The 21936-nt window shown below is 57.0% G+C and overlaps 1 protein-coding gene across 1 annotated transcript in view; it reads right to left on the reverse strand.

Annotated features, from left to right (window-relative positions):
• Positions 1-14025: 14025 nt before the first annotated feature.
• Positions 14026-21936, reverse strand: part of NUCB2 (nucleobindin 2) — a 68524-nt gene continuing 60613 nt past the window's right edge. The window contains 3 exon segments of the mRNA XM_073659043.1: positions 14026-14469; positions 14662-14743; positions 15610-15780. Coding sequence (XP_073515144.1) covers positions 14360-14469; positions 14662-14743; positions 15610-15780 — 363 coding nt within the window. The 3' untranslated portion in view covers positions 14026-14359.

A 21936-nucleotide genomic window follows, 5' to 3' on the forward strand; every position in this document is an offset into this window, starting at 1 on the left:
ATAAAGGTCAGTGAGTGAGAGCCCACCCACTACAGAAACCATAAAGATCAGTGAGTGAGAGCCCACCCACTACAGAAACCATAAAGATCAGTGAGTGAGAGCCCACCCACTACTGAAACCATAAAGATCAGTGAGTGAGAGCCCACCCACTACAGAAACCATAAAGGTCAGTGAGTGAGAGCCCACCCACTACAGAGCCCATAAAGATCAGTGAGTGAGAGCCCACCCACTACAGAAACCATAAAGATCAGTGAGTGAGAGCCCACCCACTACAGAAACCATAAAGATCAGTGAGTGAGAGCCCACCCACTACAGAAACCATAAAGGTCAGTGAGTGAGAGCCCACCCACTACAGAAACCATAAAGGTCAGTGAGTGAGAGCCCACCCACTACAGAGCCCATAAAGATCAGTGAGTGAGAGCCCACCCACTACAGAAACCATAAAGATCAGTGAGTGAGAGCCCACCCACTACAGAAACCATAAAGGTCAGTGAGTGAGAGCCCACCCACTACAGAAACCATAAAGGTCAGTGAGTGAGAGCCCACCCACTACAGAAACCATAAAGGTCAGTGAGTGAGAGCCCACCCACTACAGAGCCCATAAAGATCAGTGAGTGAGAGCCCACCCACTACAGAAACCATAAAGATCAGTGAGTGAGAGCCCACCCACTACAGAAACCATAAAGATCAGTGAGTGAGAGCCCACCCACTACAGAAACCATAAAGATCAGTGAGTGAGAGCCCACCCACTACAGAAACCATAAAGGTCAGTGAGTGAGAGCCCACCCACTACAGAAACCATAAAGGTCAGTGAGTGAGAGCCCACCCACTACAGAAACCATAAAGATCAGTGAGTGAGAGCCCACCCACTACAGAAACCATAAAGATCAGTGAGTGAGAGCCCACCCACTACAGAAACCATAAAGGTCAGTGAGTGAGAGCCCACCCACTACAGAAACCATAAAGATCAGTGAGTGAGAGCCCACCCGCTACAGAGCCCATAAAGATCAGTGAGTGAGAGCCCACCCACTACAGAAACCATAAAGGTCAGTGAGTGAGAGCCCACCCACTACAGAGCCCATAAAGATCAGTGAGTGAGAGCCCACCCACTACAGTTATTAGTTTTCTGCTCTGAAATGATTCTTCTTGGTAAGATTTTAATATATAAAAAAAAATGTCAGGATTTTACTCGGGGCGTGTAGACTTTTATATCCCCTGTAGGTGCTGGATGTGGAGCAGTAGCACACTGTGTTCAGCCTTTTCTTTTTGATGGTGGGGAAAAAAATTCATAAATTCATTTAAAAAAACATTTTCCGTGTCGCCGTTTTCTGAGACTCAGGAGTCGGGCGACGCTTGTTTTTTGTTCACTGACATTTATTCTTAACACCATTTCGGGGCAGAATCAAGGCTTTGATGGCTCCGCTCCCTGCTCAGCGCTCTGCTCCCTCCTCAGCGCTCTGCTCCCTCCTCAGCGCTCTGCTCCCTCCTCAGCGCTCTGCTCCCTCCTCAGCGCTCTGCTCCCTCCTCAGCGCTCCGCTCCCTCCTCAGCGCTCTGCTCCCTCCTCAGCGTTCTGCTCCCTCCTCAGCGCTCTGTTCCCTCCTCAGCGTTCCGCTCCCTCCTCAGCGCTCTGCTCCCTCCTCAGCGCTCTGCTCCCTCCTCAGTGCTCCGCTCCCTCCTCAGCGCTCTGCTCCCTCCTCAGCGCTCTGCTCCCTCCTCAGCGCTCTGCTCCCTCCTCAGCGCTCTGCTCCCTCCTCAGCGCTCCGCTCCCTCCTCAGCGCTCTGCTCCCTCCTCAGCGCTCTGCTCCCTCCTCAGCGCTCTGCTCCCTCCTCAGCGCTCTGCTCCCTCCTCAGCGCTCTGCTCCCTCCTCAGCGTTCTGCTCCCTCCTCAGCGCTCTGTTCCCTCCTCAGCGTTCCGCTCCCTCCTCAGCGCTCTGCTCCCTCCTCAGCGCTCTGCTCCCTCCTCAGTGCTCCGCTCCCTCCTCAGCGCTCTGCTCCCTCCTCAGCGCTCTGCTCCCTCCTCAGCGCTCTGCTCCCTCCTCAGCGCTCCGCTCCCTCCTCAGCGCTCTGCTCCCTCCTCAGCGCTCTGCTCCCTCCTCAGCGTTCTGCTCCCTCCTCAGCGCTCTGTTCCCTCCTCAGCGTTCCGCTCCCTCCTCAGCGCTCCGCTCCCTCCTCAGCGCTCCGCTTCCTCCTCAGCGCTCTGCTCCCTCCTCAGCGCTCCGCTTCCTCCTCAGCGCTCTGCTCCCTCCTCAGCGCTCTGCTCCCTCCTCAGTGCTCCGCTCCCTCCTCAGCGCTCCGCTCCCTCCTCAGCGCTCTGCTCCCTCCTCAGCGCTCTGCTCCCTCCTCAGCGCTCCGCTCCCTCCTCAGCGCTCTGCTCCCTCCTCAGCGCTCTGCTCCCTCCTCAGCGCTCTGTTCCCTCCTCAGCGTTCCGCTCCCTCCTCAGCGCTCCGCTCCCTCCTCAGCGCTCCGCTCCCTCCTCAGCGCTCCGCTCCCTCCTCAGCGCTCTGCTCCCTCCTCAGTGCTCCGCTCCCTCCTCAGCGCTCCGCTCCCTCCTCAGCGCTCCGCTTCCACCTCAGCGCTCCGCTCCCTTCTCAGCACTCTACTGAGCGCTCCGCTCCCATCTCAGCGCTCCGCTCCCTTCTCAGCGCTCCACTCCCTTCTCTGTGGTCTGCTGAGCGCTCCGCTCTCATCTCAGCACTCCGCTCCCATCTCTGCGCTCCGCCCCCATCTCAGCACTCTGCTTAGCATTCGGCCCCTTTCTCAGCGCTCCGCTCCCATCTCAGCGGTCTGCTGAGCGCTCTGCTCCCTGCTCAGCGCCCCGCTCGCCTCTCTGCAGTCTGCTGAGCGCTCCACTCCCTTCTCTGCGGTCTGCTGAGCGCTCCACTCCCTTCTCTGCAGTCTGCTGAGCGCTCCGCTCCCTTCTCTGCGGTCTGCTGTGCTCTCCGCTCCCTTCTCTGCGGTCTGCTGTGCGCTCCGCTCCCTTCTCTGCGGTCTGCTGTGCGCTCCGCTCCCTTCTCTGCGGTCTGCTGAGCGCTCCGCTCCCTTCTCTGCGGTCTGCTGAGCGCTCCGCTCCCTTCTCTGCGGTCTGCTGAGCGCTCCGCTCCCTTATGTGCGGTCTGCTGAGCGCTCCGCTCCCTTATGTGCGGTCTGCTGAGCGCTCCGCTCCCTTCTCTGCGGTCTGCTGAGCGCTCCGCTCCCTTCTCAGCGGTCTGCTGAGCGCTCCGCTCCCTTCTCATCGGTCTGCTGAGCGCTCCGCCCCCTTCTCTGCGGTCTGCTGAGCGCTCCGCTCCCTTCTCTGCGGTCTGCTGAGCGCTCCGCTCCCTTCTCTGCGATCTGCTGAGCGCTCCGCTCCCTTCTCTGCGGTCTGCTGAGCGCTCTGCTCCCTTCTCTGCGGTCTGCTGAGCGCTCTGCTCCCTTCTCTGCGGTCTGCTGAGCGCTCTGCTCCCTTCTCTGCGGTCTGCTGAGTGCTCTGCTCCCTTCTCAGCGGTCTGCTCAGCGCTCCGCTCCCATCTCAGCGCTCCGCTCCCATCTCAGCGCTCTGCTCCCTGCTCTGCGCTCCGCTCTCTTCTCAGCGCTCCGCTCCCATATCAGCGGTCTGCTGAACGATCCGCTCCCTTCTCAGCGCTCCACTCCCTTCTCAGCGCTCCACTCCCTTCTCAGCGCTCCACTCCCTGCTCAGCAGGCTCTGTGCTCAGCTCTCCGCTCCTTTCTCAGCGGTCTGCTGAGTGCTCCGCCCCCTTCTCAGAGGTCTGCTGAGTGCTCCGCTCCCTTCTCAGCGCTCCGCTCCTTGCTCAGCGCTCCGCTCCCAGCTCAGCGCTCCGCTCCCAGCTCAGCGCTCCACTCCCACATCAGCGCTCCGCTCCCTGCTCAGCACTCCGCTCCCTTCTCAGCGCTCCACTTCCTGCTCAGCGCTCCGCTCCCATCTCAGCGCTCCGCCCCCATCTCAGCGCTCTGCTTAGCACTCAGCCCCTTTCTCAGGGCTCCGCTCCCATCTCAGCGGTCTGCTGAGCGCTCCGCCCCCATTTCAGCGCTCTGCTTAGCGCTTGGCCCCTTTCTCAGGGCTCCGCTCCCATCTCAGCGGTCTGCTGAGCGCTCGGCCCCTTTCTCAGGGCTCCGCTCCCATCTCAGTGGTCTGCTGAGCGCTCGGCCCCTTTCTCAGGGCTCCGCTCCCATCTCAGTGGTCTGCTGAGCGCTCTGTTCCCTGCTCAGCACCCCGCTCCCTTCTCAGCGGTCTCCTGAGCGCTCCGCTCCCTTCTCAGCGGTCTGCTTAGCGCTCCGCTCCCTTCTCAGCGGTCTGCTTAGCGCTCCGCTCCCTTCTCAGCGGGCTGCTGAGCGCTCCGCTCCCTTCTCAGCGGTCTGCTGAGCGCTCCGCTCCCTTCTCAGCGGTCTGCTGAGCGCTCCGCTCCCTGCTCTGCGCTCCGCTCCCATCTCAGCGGTCTGCCCAGCTCCGTGCTCAGCGCTCTGCTGAGCGCTCCGGTACCTTCTCAGCGCTGCGCTCCCATCTCAGCGGTCTGCTGCGCGCTCCGCTCCCATCTCAGCGCTCCGCTCCCTTCTCAGCGGTCTGCTGAGCGCTCCACTCCCTTCTCAGCGGTCTGCTGAGCGCTCCGCTCCCTTCTCTGCGGTCTGCTGAGCGCTCCGCTCCCTTCTCAGTGGTCTGCTGAGCGCACCGCTCCCTTCTCTGCGGTCTGCTGAGCGCTCCGCTCCCTTTTCTGCGGTCTGCTGAGTGCTCCACTCCCTTCTCAGCGGTCTGCTGAGCGCTCCGCTCCCTTCTCAGCGGTCTGCTGAGCGCTCCGCTCCCTTCTCAGCGGTCTGCTGAGCGCTCTGCTCCCTTCTCAGCGGTCTGCTGAGCGCTCCGCTCCCTGCTCTGCGCTCCGCTCCCTGCTCTGCGCTCCCATCTCAGCGCTCTGCACTCCGCTCCCTGCTCTGCGCTCCGCCCCCATCTCAGCGCTCTGCTGAGCACTCCGCTCCCTGCTCAGCGCTTCGCTCCCTTCTCAGCGCTCCGCTCCCTGCTCAGTGCTCCGCTCCCTTCTCAGCGCTCCGCTCCCTTCTCAGCGCTCCTCTCCCTGCTCAGCACTCCGCTCCCTTCTCAGCGCTCCGCTCCCACATCAGCGCTCCGCTCCCTGCTCAGCGCTCCACTTCCTGCTCAACGCTCCGCTCCCATCTCAGCGCTCTGCTTAGCACTCTGCCCCTTTCTCAGCGCTCTGCTCCCATCTCAGCAGTCTGCTGAGCGCTCTGCTCCCTTCTCTGCGGTCTGCTGAGCGCTCCGCTCCCTTCTCAGCGGTCTGCTGAGTGCTCCGCTCCCTTCTCAGCGGTCTGCTGAGCGCTCCGCTCCCTTCTCAGCGGTCTGCTGAGCGCTCCGCTCCCTGCTCCGCTCCCATCTCAGCGGTCTGCCCAGCTCCGTACTCAGCGCTCGGCTGAGCGCTCTGCCCCCATCTCAGCGCTCTGCTGAGCGCTCCGGTACCTTCTCAGCGCTGCGCTCCCACCTCAGCGGTCTGCTGAGCGCTCCGCCCCCATCTCAGCGCTGTGCTTAGCGCTCGGCCCCTTTCTCAGGGCTCCGCTCCCATCTCAGCGGTCTGCTGAGCGCTCCGCCCCCATCTCAGCGCTCTGCTGAGCGCTCGGCCCCTTTCTCAGGGCTCCGCTCCCATCTCAGCGCTCTGCTGAGCGCTCTGCTCCCTGCTCAGCGCTTCGCTCCCTTCTCAGCGCTCCGCTCCCTGCTCAGCGCTCCGCTCCCTGCTCAGCGCTCCGCTCCCACATCAGCGCTCCGCTCCCTGCTCAGCGCTCCACTTCCTGCTCAGAGCTCCGCTCCCATCTCAGCGCTCTGCTTAGAACTCGGCCCCTTTCTCAGCGCTCCGCTCCCATCTCTGCGGTCTGCTGAGCGCTCTGCTCCCTTCTCTGCGGTCTGCTGAGCGCTCCGCTCCCTTCTCCGCGGTCTGCTGAGTGCTCCGCTCCCTTCTCCGCGGTCTGCTGAGTGCTCCGCTCCCTTCTCAGCGGTCTGCTGAGCGCTCCGCTCCCTTCTCAGCGGTCTGCTGAGCGCTCCGCTCCCTGCTCCGCTCCCATCTCAGCGGTCTGCCCAGCTCCGTACTCAGCGCTCTGCTGAGCGCTCCGGTACCTTCTCAGCGCTGCGCTCCCACTTCAGCGGTCTGCTGAGCGCTCCGCCCCCATCTCAGCGCTGTGCTTAGCGCTCGGCCCCTTTCTCAGGGCTCCGCTCCCATCTCAGCGGTCTGCTGAGCGCTCCGCCCCCATCTCAGCGCTGTGCTTAGCACTCGGCCCCTTTCTCAGGGCTCCGCTCCCATCTCAGCGGTCTGCTGAGTTCTCTGCTCCCTTCTCAGCAGTCTGCTGAGCGCTCTGCTCCCTGCTCTGCGCTCCGCTCCCTGCTCTGCGCTCCGCTCCCATCTCAGCGGTCTGCCCAGCTCCCTGCTCAGTGCTCTGCTGAGCGCTCCGCCCCATCTCAGCGCTCTGCTGTGCGCCCCGCTCCCTGCTAAGCGCTCTGCTCCCATCTCAGCGCTCCGCCCCCATCTCAGCGCTCTGCTTAGCACTCGGCCCCTTTCTCAGTGCTCCGCTCCCATCTCAGCAGTCTGCTGAGCGCTCTGCTCCCTGCTCGCTTCTCAGCGATCTGCTGAGCGCTCTGCTCCCTTCTCTGCGGTCTGCTCAGCGCTCCGCTCCCTTCTCTGTGGTCTGCTGAGCGCTCTGCTCCCATCTCAATGCTCCGCTCCCTTCTCAGCGGTGTGCTGAGCGCTCCGCTCCCTTCTCAGCAGTCTGCTGAGCGCTCCGCTCCCTTCTCAGCGGTCTCCTGAGCGCTCCGCTCCCTTCTCAGCGGTCTGCTGAGCGCTCTGCTCCCTGCTCTGCGCTCCCATCTCAGCGGTCTGCCCAGCTCCCTGCTCTGCTGAGCGCTCCGCCCCATCTCAGCACTCTGCTGAGCGCTCCGCTCCCTGCTCAGCGCTCCGCTCCCACATCAGTGCTCCGCGCCCATCTCAGCGCTCAGCTCCCATCTCAGCGCTATGCTTAGCACTCGGCCCCTTTCTCAGCGCTCCGCTCCCATCTCAGCGGTCTGCTGAGCGCTCTGCTCCCTGCTCAGCGCTGTGCTTAGCGCTCGGCCCCTTTCTCAGGGCTCCGCTCCCATCTCAGCGGTCTGCTGAGCGCTCCGCTCCCTTCTCAGCGGTCTGCTGAAGGCTCCGCTCCCTTCTCAGCTGTCTGCTGAGCGGTCTGCTCCCTTTTCAGCGGTCTGCTGAGCACTCTGCTCCCTGCTCTGCGCTCTGCTCCCTGCTCTGCGCTCCGCTCCCATCTCAGCGGTCTGCCCAGCTCCCTGCTCAGTGCTCTGCTGAGCGCTCCGCCCCATCTCAGCGCTCTGCTGTGTGCTCCGCTCCCTGCTAAGCGCTCCGCTCCCATCTCAGCGCTCCGCTCCCTGCTCAGCGCTCTGCTCCCACATCAGTGCTCCGCGCCCATCTCAGCGCTCAGCTCCCATCTCAGCGCTATGCTTAGCACTCGGCCCCTTTCTCAGCGCTCCGCTCCCATCTCAGCGGTCTGCTGAGCTCTCTGCTCCCTGCTCAGCGCTGTGCTTAGCGCTCGGCCCCTTTCTCAGGGCTCCGCTCCCATCTCAGCGGTCTGCTGAGCGCTCCGCTCCCTTCTCAGCGGTCTGCTGAAGGCTCCGCTCCCTTCTCAGCTGTCTGCTGAGCGGTCTGCTCCCTTCTCAGCGGTCTGCTGAGCGCTCTGCTCCCTGCTCTGCGCTCCGCTACCATCTCAGCGGTCTGCCCAGCTCCCTGCTCAGTGCTCTGCTGAGCGCTCCGCCCCATCTCAGCGCTCTGCTGTGCGCTCCGCTCCCTGCTAAGCGCTCCGCTCCCATCTCAGCGCTCCGCCCCCATCTCAGTGCTCTGCTTAGCACTCGGCCCCTTTCTCAGTGCTCCGCTCCCATCTCAGCAGTCTGCTGAGCGCTCTGCTCCCTGCTCGCTTCTCAGCGGTCTGCTGAGCGCTCTGCTCCCTTCTCTGCGGTCTGCTCAGCGCTCCGCTCCCTTCTCTGTGGTCTGCTGAGCGCTCTGCTCCCATCTCAATGCTCCGCTCCCTTCTCAGCGGTGTGCTGAGCGCTCCGCTCCCTTCTCAGCGGTCTGCTGAGCGCTCCGCTCCCTTCTCAGCGGTCTCCTGAGCGCTCCGCTCCCTTCTCAGCGGTCTGCTGAGCGCTCTGCTCCCTGCTCTGCGCTCCCATCTCAGCGGTCTGCCCAGCTCCCTGCTCTGCTGAGCGCTCCGCCCCATCTCAGCACTCTGCTGAGCGCTCCGCTCCCTGCTCAGCGCTCCGCTCCCACATCAGCGCTCCGCGCCCATCTCAGCGCTCAGCTCCCATCTCAGCGCTATGCTTAGCACTCGGCCCCTTTCTCAGCGCTCCGCTCCCATCTCAGCGGTCTGCTGAGCGCTCTGCTCCCTGCTCAGCACCCCGCTCGCTTCTCTGCGGTCTGCTGAGCGCTCCGCTCCCTTCTCTGCGGTCTGCTGAGCGCTCTGCTGCCTTCTCTGCGGTCAGCTGAGCGCTCTGCTCCCTTCTCTGCGGTCAGCTGAGCGCTCTGCTCCCTTCTCTGCGGTCAGCTGAGCGCTCCGCTCCCTTCTCTGCGGTCTGCTGAGCGCTCCGCTCCCTTCTCAGCGGTCTGCTGAGCGCTCCGCTCCCTTCTCAGCGGTCTGCTGAGCGCTCCGCTCCCATCTCAGCGGTCTGCTGAGCGCTCTGCTCCCTGCTCTGCGCTCCCATCTCAGCGGTCTGCCCAGCTCCCTGCTCTGCTGAGCGCTCCGCCCCATCTCAGCACTCTGCTGAGCGCTCCGCTCCCTGCTCAGCGCTCCGCTCCCACATCAGCGCTCCGCGCCCATCTCATCGCTCAGCTCCCATCTCAGCGCTATGCTTAGCACTCGGCCCCTTTCTCAGCGCTCCGCTCCCATCTCAGCGGTCTGCTGAGCGCTCTACTCCCTGCTCAGCGCCCCGCTCCCTTCTCTGCGGTCTGCTGAGCGCTCTGCTCCCTTCTCTGCGGTCAGCTGAGCGCTCTGCTCCCTTCTCTGCGGTCAGCTGAGCGCTCCGCTCCCTTCTCTGCGGTCAGCTGAGCGCTCCGCTCCCTTCTCTGCGGTCAGCTGAGCGCTCCGCTCCCTTCTCTGCGGTCAGCTGAGCGCTCCGCTCCCTTCTCTGCGGTCAGCTGAGCGCTCCGCTCCCTTCTCAGCGGTCTGCTGAGCGCTCCGCTCCCATCTTAGCGCTCCGCTCTTTTCTCAGTGCTCCGCTCCCTTCTCAGCGCTCCGCTCCCTGCTCTGTGCTCCCATCTCAGCGCTCTCATCTCAGCGCTCCGCTCCCTGCTCTGCGCTCCCTGCTCTGCGCTCCCATCTCTCCGCTACCCTGCTCTGCGCTCCGCTACCCTGCGCTCCGCTTCCTGCTCTGCGCTCCGTTCCCTGCTCTGCGCTCCTTGCTTTGCGCTCCGTTCCCTGCTTTGCGCTCCGTTCCCTGCTCTGCGCTCCGCTCCCTGCTCTGCGCTCCGCTTCATGCTCTGCGCTCCTCTCCCTGCTCTGCGCTCCTCTCCCTGCTCTGCGCTCCTTGCTTTGCGCTCCTCTCCCTGCTCTGCGCTCCGCTCCTTGCTTTGCGCTCTGTTCCCATCTATGCGCTCCGCTACCCTGCTCTGCGCTCCACTACCCTGTGCTCCGTTCCCTGCTCTGCGCTCCGTTCCCTGCTCTGCGCTCCTTGCTTTGCGCTCCGTTCCCTGCTTTGCGCTCCGCTCCCTGCTCTGCGCTCCGCTGCCTGCTTCTATCTCAGTGCTCCTCTCCCTGTTCTGCGCTCCGCTCCCTGCTCTGCGCTCCGCTGCCTGCTCCTATCTCAGTGCTCCTCTCCCTGCTCTGCGCTCCGCTGCCTGCTCCTATCTCAGTGCTCCTCTCCCTGTTCTGCGCTCCGCTCCCTGCTCTGCGCTCCGCTGCCTGCTCCTATCTCAGTGCTCCTCTCCCTGCTCTGCGCTCCGCTGCCTGCTCCTATCTCAGCGCTCCTCTCCCTGTTCTGCGCTCCGCTCCCTGCTCTGCGCTCCGCTGCCTGCTCCTATCTCAGTGCTCCTCTCCCTGCTCTGCGCTCCGCTGCCTGCTCCTATCTCAGCGCTCCTCTCCCTGTTCTGCGCTCCGCTCCCTGCGCTCCGCTCCCTGCTCTGCGCTCCGCTGCCTGCTCCTATCTCAGTGCTCCTCTCCCTGTTCTGCGCTCCTCTCCCTGTTCTGCGCTCCGCTCCCTGCGCTCCGCTGCCTGCTCCTATCTCAGTGCTCCTCTCCCTGTTCTGCGCTCCGCTGCCTGCTCCTATCTCAGTGCTCCTCTCCCTGTTCTACACTCCTCTCCCTGCTCTGCGCTCCTCTGCCTGCTCCTATCTCAGTGCTCCTCTCCCTGCTCCTATCTCAGCGCTCCTCTCCTTGCTCTGCGCTCCTCTCCCTGCTCTGCGCTTCGTTCCTTGCTCTGCGCTCCTCTCCCTGCTCTGCGCTCCTCTGCCTGCTATCTCAGCGCTCCTCTCCCTGTTCTGCGCTCCGCTCCCTGCTCTGCGCTCCTCTCCCTGCTCTGCGCTCCTCTGCCTGCTCCTATCTCAGTGCTCCTCTCCCTCTTCTGCGCTCCGCTGCCTGCTCCTATCTCAGTGCTCCTCTCCCTGCTCTGCGCTCCGCTGCCTGCTCCTATCTCAGTGCTCCTCTCCCTGTTCTGCGCTCCGCTCCCTGCTCTGCGCTCCGCTGCCTGCTCCTATCTCAGCGCTCCGCTCCCTGCTCTGCGCTCCGCTGCCTGCTCCTATCTCAGTGCTCCTCTCCCTGTTCTGCGCTCCGCTCCCTGCTCTGCGTTCCGCTGCCTGCTCCTATCTCAGTGCTCCTCTCCCTGTTCTGCGCTCCGCTCCCTGCTCTGCGCTCCGCTGCCTGCTCCTATCTCAGCGCTCCTCTCCCTGCTCTGCGCTCCGCTGCCTGCTCCTGTCTCAGCGCTCCGCTCCTTGCTTTGCGCTCCGCTGCCTGCTCCTATCTCAGCGCTCCGCTCCCTGCTCTGCGCTCCGCTGCCTGCTCCTATCTCAGCGCTCCTCTCCCTGCTCTGCGCTCCGCTCCCTGCGCTCCGCTGCCTGCTCCTATCTCAGTGCTCCTCTCCCTGTTCTGCGCTCCGCTGCCTGCTCCTATCTCAGCGCTCCTCTCCCTGTTCTGCGCTCCGCTCCCTGCTCTGCGCTCCTCTGCCTGCTCCTATCTCAGCGCTCCTCTGCCTGCTCCTATCTCAGCGCTCCTCTCCCTGTTCTGCGCTCCGCTCCCTGCTCTGCGCTCCTCTGCCTGCTCCTATCTCAGCGCTCCTCTCCCTGTTCTGCGCTCCGCTCCCTGCTCTGCGCTCCTCTGCCTGCTCCTATCTCAGCGCTCCTCTCCCTGTTCTGCGCTCCTCTCCCTGCTCCTATCTCAGCGCTCCTCTCCCTGTTCTGCGCTCCGCTCCCTGCTCTGCGCTCCTCTGCCTGCTCCTATCTCAGCGCTCCTCTCCCTGCTCTGCGCTCCGCTCCCTGCTCTGCGCTCCTCTGCCTGCTCCTATCTCAGCGCTCCTCTCCCTGCTCTGCGCTCCGCTCCCTGCTCTGCGCTCCTCTGCCTGCTCCTATCTCAGCGCTCCTCTCCCTGTTCTGCGCTCCGCTTCCTGCTCTGCGCTCCTCTCCCTGCTCCTATCTCAGCGCTCCTCTCCCTGTTCTGCGCTCCGCTCCCTGCTCTGCGCTCCTCTGCCTGCTCCTATCTCAGCGCTCCTCTCCCTGTTCTGCGCTCCGCTCCCTGCTCTGCGCTCCTCTGCCTGCTCCTATCTCAGCGCTCCTCTCCGTTCTGCGCTCCTCTCCCTGCTCTGCGCTCCTCTGCCTGCTCCTATCTCAGCGCTCCTCTCCCTGTTCTGCGCTCCGCTCCCTGCTCTGCGCTCCTCTGCCTGCTCCTATCTCAGCGCTCCTCTCCCTGTTCTGCGCTCCGCTCCCTGCTCTGCGCTCCTCTGCCTGCTCCTATCTCAGCGCTCCTCTCCCTGCTCTGCGCTCCGCTCCCTGCTCTGCGCTCCTCTGCCTGCTCCTATCTCAGCGCTCCTCTCCCTGTTCTGCGCTCCGCTTCCTGCTCTGCGCTCCTCTCCCTGCTCCTATCTCAGCGCTCCTCTCCCTGTTCTGCGCTCCGCTCCCTGCTCTGCGCTCCTCTGCCTGCTCCTATCTCAGCGCTCCTCTCCCTGTTCTGCGCTCCGCTCCCTGCTCTGCGCTCCTCTGCCTGCTCCTATCTCAGCGCTCCTCTCCCTGTTCTGCGCTCCTCTCCCTGCTCCTATCTCAGCGCTCCTCTCCCTGTTCTGCGCTCCGCTCCCTGCTCTGCGCTCCTCTGCCTGCTCCTATCTCAGCGCTCCTCTCCCTGCTCTGCGCTCCGCTCCCTGCGCTCCTCTGCCTGCTCCTATCTCAGCGCTCCTCTCCCTGCTCTGCGCTCCGCTCCCTGCTCTGCGCTCCTCTGCCTGCTCCTATCTCAGCGCTCCTCTCCCTGTTCTGCGCTCCGCTTCCTGCTCTGCGCTCCTCTCCCTGCTCCTATCTCAGCGCTCCTCTCCCTGTTCTGCGCTCCGCTCCCTGCTCTGCGCTCCTCTGCCTGCTCCTATCTCAGCGCTCCTCTCCCTGTTCTGCGCTCCGCTCCCTGCTCTGCGCTCCTCTGCCTGCTCCTATCTCAGCGCTCCTCTCCGTTCTGCGCTCCTCTGCCTGCTCCTATCTCAGCGCTCCTCTCCCTGTTCTGCGCTCCGCTCCCTGCTCTGCGCTCCTCTGCCTGCTCCTATCTCAGCGCTCCTCTCCCTGTTCTGCGCTCCGCTCCCTGCTCTGCGCTCCTCTGCCTGCTCCTATCTCAGCGCTCCTCTCCCTGCTCTGCGCTCCGCTCCCTGCTCTGCGCTCCTCTGCCTGCTCCTATCTCAGCGCTCCTCTCCCTGTTCTGCGCTCCGCTTCCTGCTCTGCGCTCCTCTCCCTGCTCCTATCTCAGCGCTCCTCTCCCTGTTCTGCGCTCCGCTCCCTGCTCCTATCTCAGCACTCCTCTCCCTGTTCTGCGCTCCGCTCCCTGCTCTGCGCTCCTCTGCCTGCTCCTATCTCAGCGCTCCTCTCCCTGTTCTGCGCTCCTCTCCCTGCTCTGCGCTCCTCTCCCTGTTCTGCGCTCCGCTCCCTGCTCTGCGCTCCTCTGCCTGCTCCTATCTCAGCGCTCCTCTCCCTGTTCTGCGCTCCGCTCCCTGCTCTGCGCTCCTCTGCCTGCTCCTATCTCAGCGCTCCTCTCCCTGTTCTGCGCTCCTCTCCCTGCTCTGCGCTCCTCTGCCTGCTCCTATCTCAGCGCTCCTCTCCCTGTTCTGCGCTCCGCTTCCTGCTCTGCGCTCCTCTCCCTGCTCCTATCTCAGCGCTCCTCTCCCTGTTCTGCGCTCCGCTCCCTGCTCTGCGCTCCTCTGCCTGCTCCTATCTCAGCGCTCCTCTCCCTGTTCTGCGCTCCTCTCCCTGCTCTGCGCTCCTCTCCCTGTTCTGCGCTCCGCTCCCTGCTCTGCGCTCCTCTGCCTGCTCCTATCTCAGCGCTCCTCTCCCTGTTCTGCGCTCCGCTCCCTGCTCTGCGCTCCTCTGCCTGCTCCTATCTCAGCGCTCCTCTCCCTGCTCTGCGCTCTGCTGTTAGAGGGAGGGGACGGTGTACGCAGCACCTGCTAGGAATGGTGCGGGCTTAGCTCCTGCACCGACCTATGCTCACCAACCTTTCGCCACGTTCGGGAAGGTTCGCCTAGTGACGAGGTCTCGCCGCTGTAGTCATGCTCCCTGACGCTGCAGAGCGTTGCGCTCGGCTTTTCCAGCAGCCCCATAGATAATGAATAGCGCAGCGGTCGGACCCCCGCGATCACTTACAGGCGAGTGCTGGAGTTCACTGGACGACTGATCCCCGGAACAATGTCGGAGCGTCGGGGCTCTGCGGCGGAGCGTGAGACGCAGGCTCTTTTTTAGATTTAACCCCTCGTACAGCAGCACCTGGAAAAATCGACTGTCTACAATGTGAAGAAGCAGCTGTGATGCCAGGATGTAATGACGCCCCCCGCACACTACACAGAAAATAACATTTTATTCTCCTGGGTGGTCCTGGGCACAGAGTGTGAGGGTCTCCAACCGAGACAGGTCGGGGGCAGCGGGCACCCAGATGATGAGCAGTTTGTAGGCAGATAGTTCAGTAGTTTAGGTAACGCGGGTCCCTGGGGGCCGGCAGCGATCCCGGAGACGGCTGGCGATCCCGGAGACGGCTGGCGATCCCGGAGACGGCTGGCGATCCCGGAGACGGCTGGCGATCACGGAGACGGCTGGCGATCCCGGAGACGGCTGGCGATCCCGGAGACGGCTGGCGATCCCGGAGACGGCTGGCGATCCCGGAGACGGCTGGCGATCACGGAGACGGCTGGCTGTGCACTACGGCCGCGTCCGGTAAGTGTCCCGGCGGCAGCGGCTGAGGATTCCCCATCTCTGGAGAGGCCAAGTGACTGATAGGTTCCCCAGCTGTGGAGGAGAAGGGAGATCAGCCATCTACAGCCCCCACATGTCAGGACCTGCGGAGAGGACACGTGGCCACGTCAGAGCCACTGAGGGAGGATGGAGAAACCCCAACCATAACCTTCACCTGTCCTCAGAGCAGGCGATACTGCAGGACAAGGGGAGAAGATCTCATGATGCAGGTGTGAGGGAAAATACCTGGCTGGAAATGAGCTCCGGGCTCCGGAAAGGCAGCGTGGACCGGCGGTGGCTGCTTCTTCTGTTCCATCTGCTGCACAACCTGGAGATACAAGCACAATGTGATCAGCAGCCACTGTGACCCGTCACCCCAGCGTGGCAACCACTGTGGGCCGTCACCCCAGCGTGGCAATCACTGTGACCCGTCACCCCAGCGTGGCAATCACTGTGACCCGTCACCCCAGCGTGGCAATCACTGTGGGCCGTCACCCCAGCGTGGCAATCACTGTGACCCGTCACCCCAGCGTGGCAATCACTGTGGGCCGTCACCCCAGCGTGGCAATCACTGTGGGCCGTCACCCCAGCGTGGCAATCACTGTGGGCCGTCACCCCAGCGTGGCAATCACTGTGGGCCGTCACCCCAGCGTGGCAATCACTGTGACCCGTCACCCCAGCGTGGCAATCACTGTGACCCGTCACCCCAGCGTGGCAATCACTGTGGGCAGTCACCCCTGCGTGGCAATCACTGTGGGCAGTCACCCCTGCGTGGCAATCACTGTGGGCAGTCACCCCTGCGTGGCAATCACTGTGGGCAGTCACCCCTGCGTGGCAATCACTGTGGGCAGTCACCCCTGCGTGGCAATCACTGTGGGCAGTCACCCCAGCGTGGGTCACTGTGGGCCGTCACCCCAGCGTGGCAATCACTGTGGGCAGTCACCCCAGCGTGGCAATCACTGTGGCCCGTCACCCCAGCGTGGCAATCACTGTGGGCAGTCACCCCAGCGTGGCAATTACTGTGGGCAGTCACCCCAGCGTGGCAATCACTGGGGCCCCTGCGTGGCAATCACTGTGGCCCCTGCGTGGCAATCACTGTGGCCCCTGCGTGGCATGGTCATCAGCCCAGTATCTATCCTGAGCCGCTTCCCCTGCAGACATGCTGCCATCCCAGAGTCCTGCACCGAGGTTTACCTGCTGCAGTTCCTGCCGCTGCGCCTGGATGTGCTGGTGCTGTTTCTGCAGCTCCTCCTGCTGTCGCTCCAGTTCTTCCTTCTTCTTCTTCAGCTCATCTTCTGTCTTAGAAATATGGTTCTCAAACTCTTGCAGCTCCTCCTCGGTGTAAAGCTGCTGCTCATCCAGAGTCTGTCCACAACAAGAAACAGCAAGGTGAGAGGTAAGCGGGACAAAGGGAGAAGAAAGAGGTGAAGAAAGCGGGAAGAGAGGCAAAAGAAAGAGGCGAAGAAAGATGGGAGCAAGCGAAAAGGAGAAGAAAGAGGCAAAGAAAGCGGGGAGCAAGCGAAAAGGAGAAGAAAGAGGCAAAGAAAGCGGGGAGCAAGAGAAAAGGAGAAGAAAGAGGCGAAGAAAGCGGGGAGCAAGGGAAAAGGAGAAGAAAGAGGCGAAGAAAGCGGGGAGCAAGGGAAAAGGAGAAGAAAGAGGCGAAGAAGTGGGGAGCAAGCAAAAGGGAGAAGAAAGAGGCAAAGAAAGCGGGGAGCGAGGCAAAAGGAGAAGAGGCAAAGAAAGCGGGGAGCAAAACAAAAGGAGAAGAAAGAGGTGAAGAAAGGGAAGAGAGGCAAAAGAAGGAGGCGTAGAAAGCGGGGAGCAAGCGAAAAGGAGAAGAAAGAGGCAAAGAAAAAGGGACAAAAGGAGAAGAAAGAGTAGAAGAAAGGGGGGAGCGAGGCAAAAGGAGAAGAAAGACGAGGAAAGGGGGATGAAGTGAATGAGAAAGTGTGGTTCTCCAGCCCTCCCCTCACAACGCTAATATGTCTCCAGGTACAGCAGTCCTTTACTGATATCTTACTATGCCGTGCTATATCTCTTTCGTGCTTATTGTTAAGCGCATTTTGACTTCCATCTAAATGAAATCCTTGCTGTCTCGGAGGCTGTTATGCCTGTTTGTGGGGGGTTAATTTCTGCCCACTCTGATTGAGGGCTGGGAATCCTCTGTCTTCCCATGGGTCCTTATTACACACATCATATGTGGATTTTCTATGTGTATGAATAGATTTCTCTAATAAAATTGACTTTGTGCTAAAACCGATCCGACATTTTTTTCTGACAAAGAGCTCTCTGATTTATTTTTTATTCTTTTGATATCTATCTGAACCTTTAGCTAAACTTCTATATCGTTATAATATCTTATAAATCCCTTTAGGGTTCAATTACTGTGATTATATACTGTAGATCAGAGGACTTTGTCCCCCCACTTTTTTGGTTTGGAGAAAGTGACAAGAGCTTTTTTTGTGAAATAATCAGGCCTGTAGATATAAAAAAAAAAAAAAGGGGACACTGGTAATTCCCAATCAGCACAGAATGACTGCTCAAACCCAGCACAGGCGCTCAGACAGTTCAGGGTACCTTCCCACCGGCCGAGCTCCCTGTCTGCACCTGCGCTGGCTCAGGAGGCCATTTTCCTGTAGCTCATGGCTTCAGGATCATGGCCCCTGGAAAACGAGCGCATGCCGCTCTGCCTGAGCGCCGGCACAGGCCCCACAGCATCTCACCGCTTCTGCTGCTGGGTTCCTAAGGAGGGGAGGGACCCCGCTTCCTGCGATCCCGCTCCACAACCCCCCGCAACCCCACAGTAAGCTACGTTCAGACCATAAGACGCACCCCCCATATTCCTCCCAAATTTTGGGGGAAAAGTGCGTCTTCTGGTCAGAAAAATACAGTTGTTTAAAATAGTGTGAAAAAATAAAATCTCTTTTTTTTTTCACAAAAGTGACATTTTTATGACAAAATTTTTAATACATTGTAGTGAGAGGTGAGAAAATGGACCCCAAAATATATATATATAGCTATCCCTGCTGTGCTCAAATGTAACCCCATTAGTATAGTGTGACTGAAGCATCGAGCCCAGAGGGGAGGAACACCCCCCGCGTCTTATAAGGATATAGATGAGATTATATACAGGAGCATCTCACGCAGAGGGATCTATTATATAGAGTCATTACACGCAGAGGGATCTATTATATAGAGTCATTACACGCAGAGGGATCTATTATACAGAGTCATTACACGCAGAGGGATCTATTATATAGAGTCATTACACGCAGAGGGATCTATTATACAGAGTCATTACACGCAGAGGGATCTATTATACAGAGTCATTACACGCAGAGGGATCTATTATACAGAGTCATTACACGCAGAGGGATCTATTATATAGAGTCATTACACACAGAGGGATCTATTATATAGAGTCATTACACGCAGAGGGATCTATTATACAGAGTCATTACACGCAGAGGGATCTATTATACAGAGTCATTACACGCAGAGGGATCTATTATACAGAGTCATTACACGCAGAGGGATCTATTATATAGAGTCATTACACGCAAAGGGATCTATTATATAGAGTCATTACACGCAGAGGGATCTATTATATAGAGTCATTACACACAGAGTGATCTATTATATAGAGTCATTACACACAGAGGGATCTATTATATAGAGTCATTACACACAGAGGGATCTATTATATAGAGTCATTACACACAGAGGGATCTATTATATAGAGTCATTACACACAGAGGGATCTATTATATAGAGTCATTACACACAGAGGGATCTATTATATAGAGTCATTACACACAGAGGGATCTATTATATAGAGTCATTACACACAGAGGGATCTATTATATAGAGTCATTACACACAGAGGGATCTATTATATAGAGTCATTACACACAGAGCGATCTATTATATAGAGTCATTACACACAGAGGGATCTATTATATAGAGTCATTACACACAGAGGGATCTATTATATAGAGTCATTACACACAGAGGGATCTATTATATAGAGTCATTACACACAGAGGGATCTATTATATAGAGTCATTACACAGAGCAATCTATTATACAGAGTCATTACACGCAGAGGGATCTATTATATAGAGTCATTACACGCAGAGGGATCTATTATATAGAGTCATTACACGCAGAGGGATCTATTATATAGAGTCATTACACGCAGAGGGATCTATTATATAGTCATTACACGCAGAGGGATCTATTATATAGAGTCATTACACACAGAGCGATCTATTATATAGAGTCATTACACACAGAGGGATCTATTATATAGAGTCATTACACGCAGAGCGATCTATTATACAGAGTCATTACACGCAGAGGGATCTATTATATAGAGTCATTACACGCAGAGGGATCTATTATATAGAGTCATTACACGCAGAGGGATCTATTATATAGAGTCATTACACGCAGAGGGATCTATTATATAGAGTCATTACACGCAGAGGGATCTATTATATAGAGTCATTACACGCAGAGCGATCTCTTATATAGAGTCATTACACACAGAGGGATCTATTATATAGAGTCATTACACACAGAGGGATCTATTATATAGAGTCATTACACACAGAGGGATCTATTATACAGAGTCATTACACGCAGAGGGATCTATTATATAGAGTCATTACACGCAGAGGGATCTATTATATAGAGTCATTACACGCAGAGGGATCTATTATATAGAGTCATTACACGCAGAGGGATCTATTATATAGAGTCATTACACGCAGAGGGATCTATTATATAGAGTCATTACACGCAGAGGGATCTATTATATAGTCATTACACACAGAGGGATCTATTATATAGAGTCATTACACACAGAGCGATCTATTATATAGAGTCATTACACACAGAGGGATCTATTATATAGTCATTACAGACAGAGGGATCTATTATATAGAGTCATTACAGACAGAGGGATCTATTATACAGAGTCATTACACGCAGAGGGATCTATTATATAGAGTCATTACACGCAGAGGGATCTATTATACAGAGTCATTACACGCAGCGGGATCTATTATATAGAGTCATTACACGCAAAGGGATCTATTATATAGAGTCATTACACGCAGAGGGATCTATTATATAGAGTCATTACACGCAGAGGGATCTATTATATAGAGTCATTACACACAGAGGGATCTATTATACAGAGTCATTACACGCAGAGGGATCTATTATATAGAGTCATTACACGCAGAGGGATCTATTATACAGAGTCATTACACGCAGAGGGATCTATTATACAGAGTCATTACACGCAGAGGGATCTATTATATAGAGTCATTACACGCAGAGGGATCTATTATATAGAGTCATTACACGCAGAGGGATCTATTATATAGAGTCATTACACGCAGAGGGATCTATTATATAGAGTCATTACACACAGAGGGATCTATTATATAGAGTCATTACACGCAGAGGGATCTATTATATAGAGTCATTACACGCAGAGGGATCTATTATATAGTCATTACACGCAGAGGGATCTATTATATAGAGTCATTACACACAGAGTGATCTATTATACAGAGTCATTACACGCAGAGGGATCTATTATACAGAGTCATTACACGCAGAGTGATCTATTATATAGAGTCATTACACGCAGAGGGATCTATTATATAGAGTCATTACACGCAGAGGGATCTATTATATAGAGTCATTACACACAGAGGGATCTATTATATAGAGTCATTACAGACAGAGGGATCTATTATACAGAGTCATTACACGCAGAGGGATCTATTATATAGAGTCATTACACACAGAGGGATCTATTATATAGTCATTACACGCAGAGCGATCTCTTATATAGAGTCATTACACGCAGAGCGATCTCTTATATAGAGTCATTACACGCAGAGGGATCTCTTATATAGAGTCATTACACACAGAGCGATCTATTATATAGAGTCATTACACACAGAGGGATCTATTATATAGAGTCATTACACACAGAGGGATCTATTATATAGAGTCATTACACACAGAGGGATCTATTATATAGAGTCATTACACAGAGCAATCTATTATACAGAGTCATTACACGCAGAGGGATCTATTATATAGAGTCATTACACGCAGAGGGATCTATTATATAGAGTCATTACACGCAGAGGGATCTATTATATAGAGTCATTACACGCAGAGGGATCTATTATATAGTCATTACACGCAGAGGGATCTATTATATAGAGTCATTACACACAGAGCGATCTATTATATAGAGTCATTACACACAGAGGGATCTATTATATAGAGTCATTACACACAGAGCGATCTATTATACAGAGTCATTACACGCAGAGGGATCTATTATATAGAGTCATTACACGCAGAGGGATCTATTATATAGAGTCATTACACGCAGAGGGATCTATTATATAGAGTCATTACACGCAGAGGGATCTATTATATAGAGTCATTACACGCAGAGGGATCTATTATATAGAGTCATTACACGCAGAGCGATCTCTTATATAGAGTCATTACACACAGAGGGATCTATTATATAGAGTCATTACACACAGAGGGATCTATTATATAGAGTCATTACACACAGAGGGATCTATTATACAGAGTCATTACACGCAGAGGGATCTATTATATAGAGTCATTACACGCAGAGGGATCTATTATATAGAGTCATTACACGCAGAGGGATCTATTATATAGAGTCATTACACGCAGAGGGATCTATTATATAGAGTCATTACACGCAGAGGGATCTATTATATAGAGTCATTACACGCAGAGGGATCTATTATATAGTCATTACACACAGAGGGATCTATTATATAGAGTCATTACACACAGAGCGATCTATTATATAGAGTCATTACACACAGAGGGATCTATTATATAGAGTCATTACAGACAGAGGGATCTATTATATAGAGTCATTACAGACAGAGGGATCTATTATACAGAGTCATTACACGCAGAGGGATCTATTATATAGAGTCATTACACGCAGAGGGATCTATTATACAGAGTCATTACACGCAGCGGGATCTATTATAGAGTCATTACACGCAAAGGGATCTATTATATAGAGTCATTACACGCAGAGGGATCTATTATATAGAGTCATTACACGCAGAGGGATCTATTATATTGAGTCATTACACACAGAGGGATCTATTATATAGAGTCATTACACACAGAGGGATCTATTATACAGAGTCATTACACGCAGAGGGATCTATTATATAGAGTCATTACACGCAGAGGGATCTATTATATAGAGTCATTACACGCAGAGGGATCTATTATACAGAGTCATTACACGCAGAGGGATCTATTATATAGAGTCATTACACGCAGAGGGATCTATTATATAGAGTCATTACACGCAGAGGGATCTATTATATAGAGTCATTACACGCAGAGGGATCTATTATATAGAGTCATTACACACAGAGGGATCTATTATATAGAGTCATTACACGCAGAGGGATCTAT

This window comes from Phyllobates terribilis, unplaced genomic scaffold (genome assembly GCF_046119375.1).
Source record: "Phyllobates terribilis strain yellow unplaced genomic scaffold, ASM4611937v1 Scaffold_13__5_contigs__length_258822181, whole genome shotgun sequence".
NCBI classification, from domain to species: Eukaryota; Metazoa; Chordata; class Amphibia; order Anura; family Dendrobatidae; genus Phyllobates; species Phyllobates terribilis.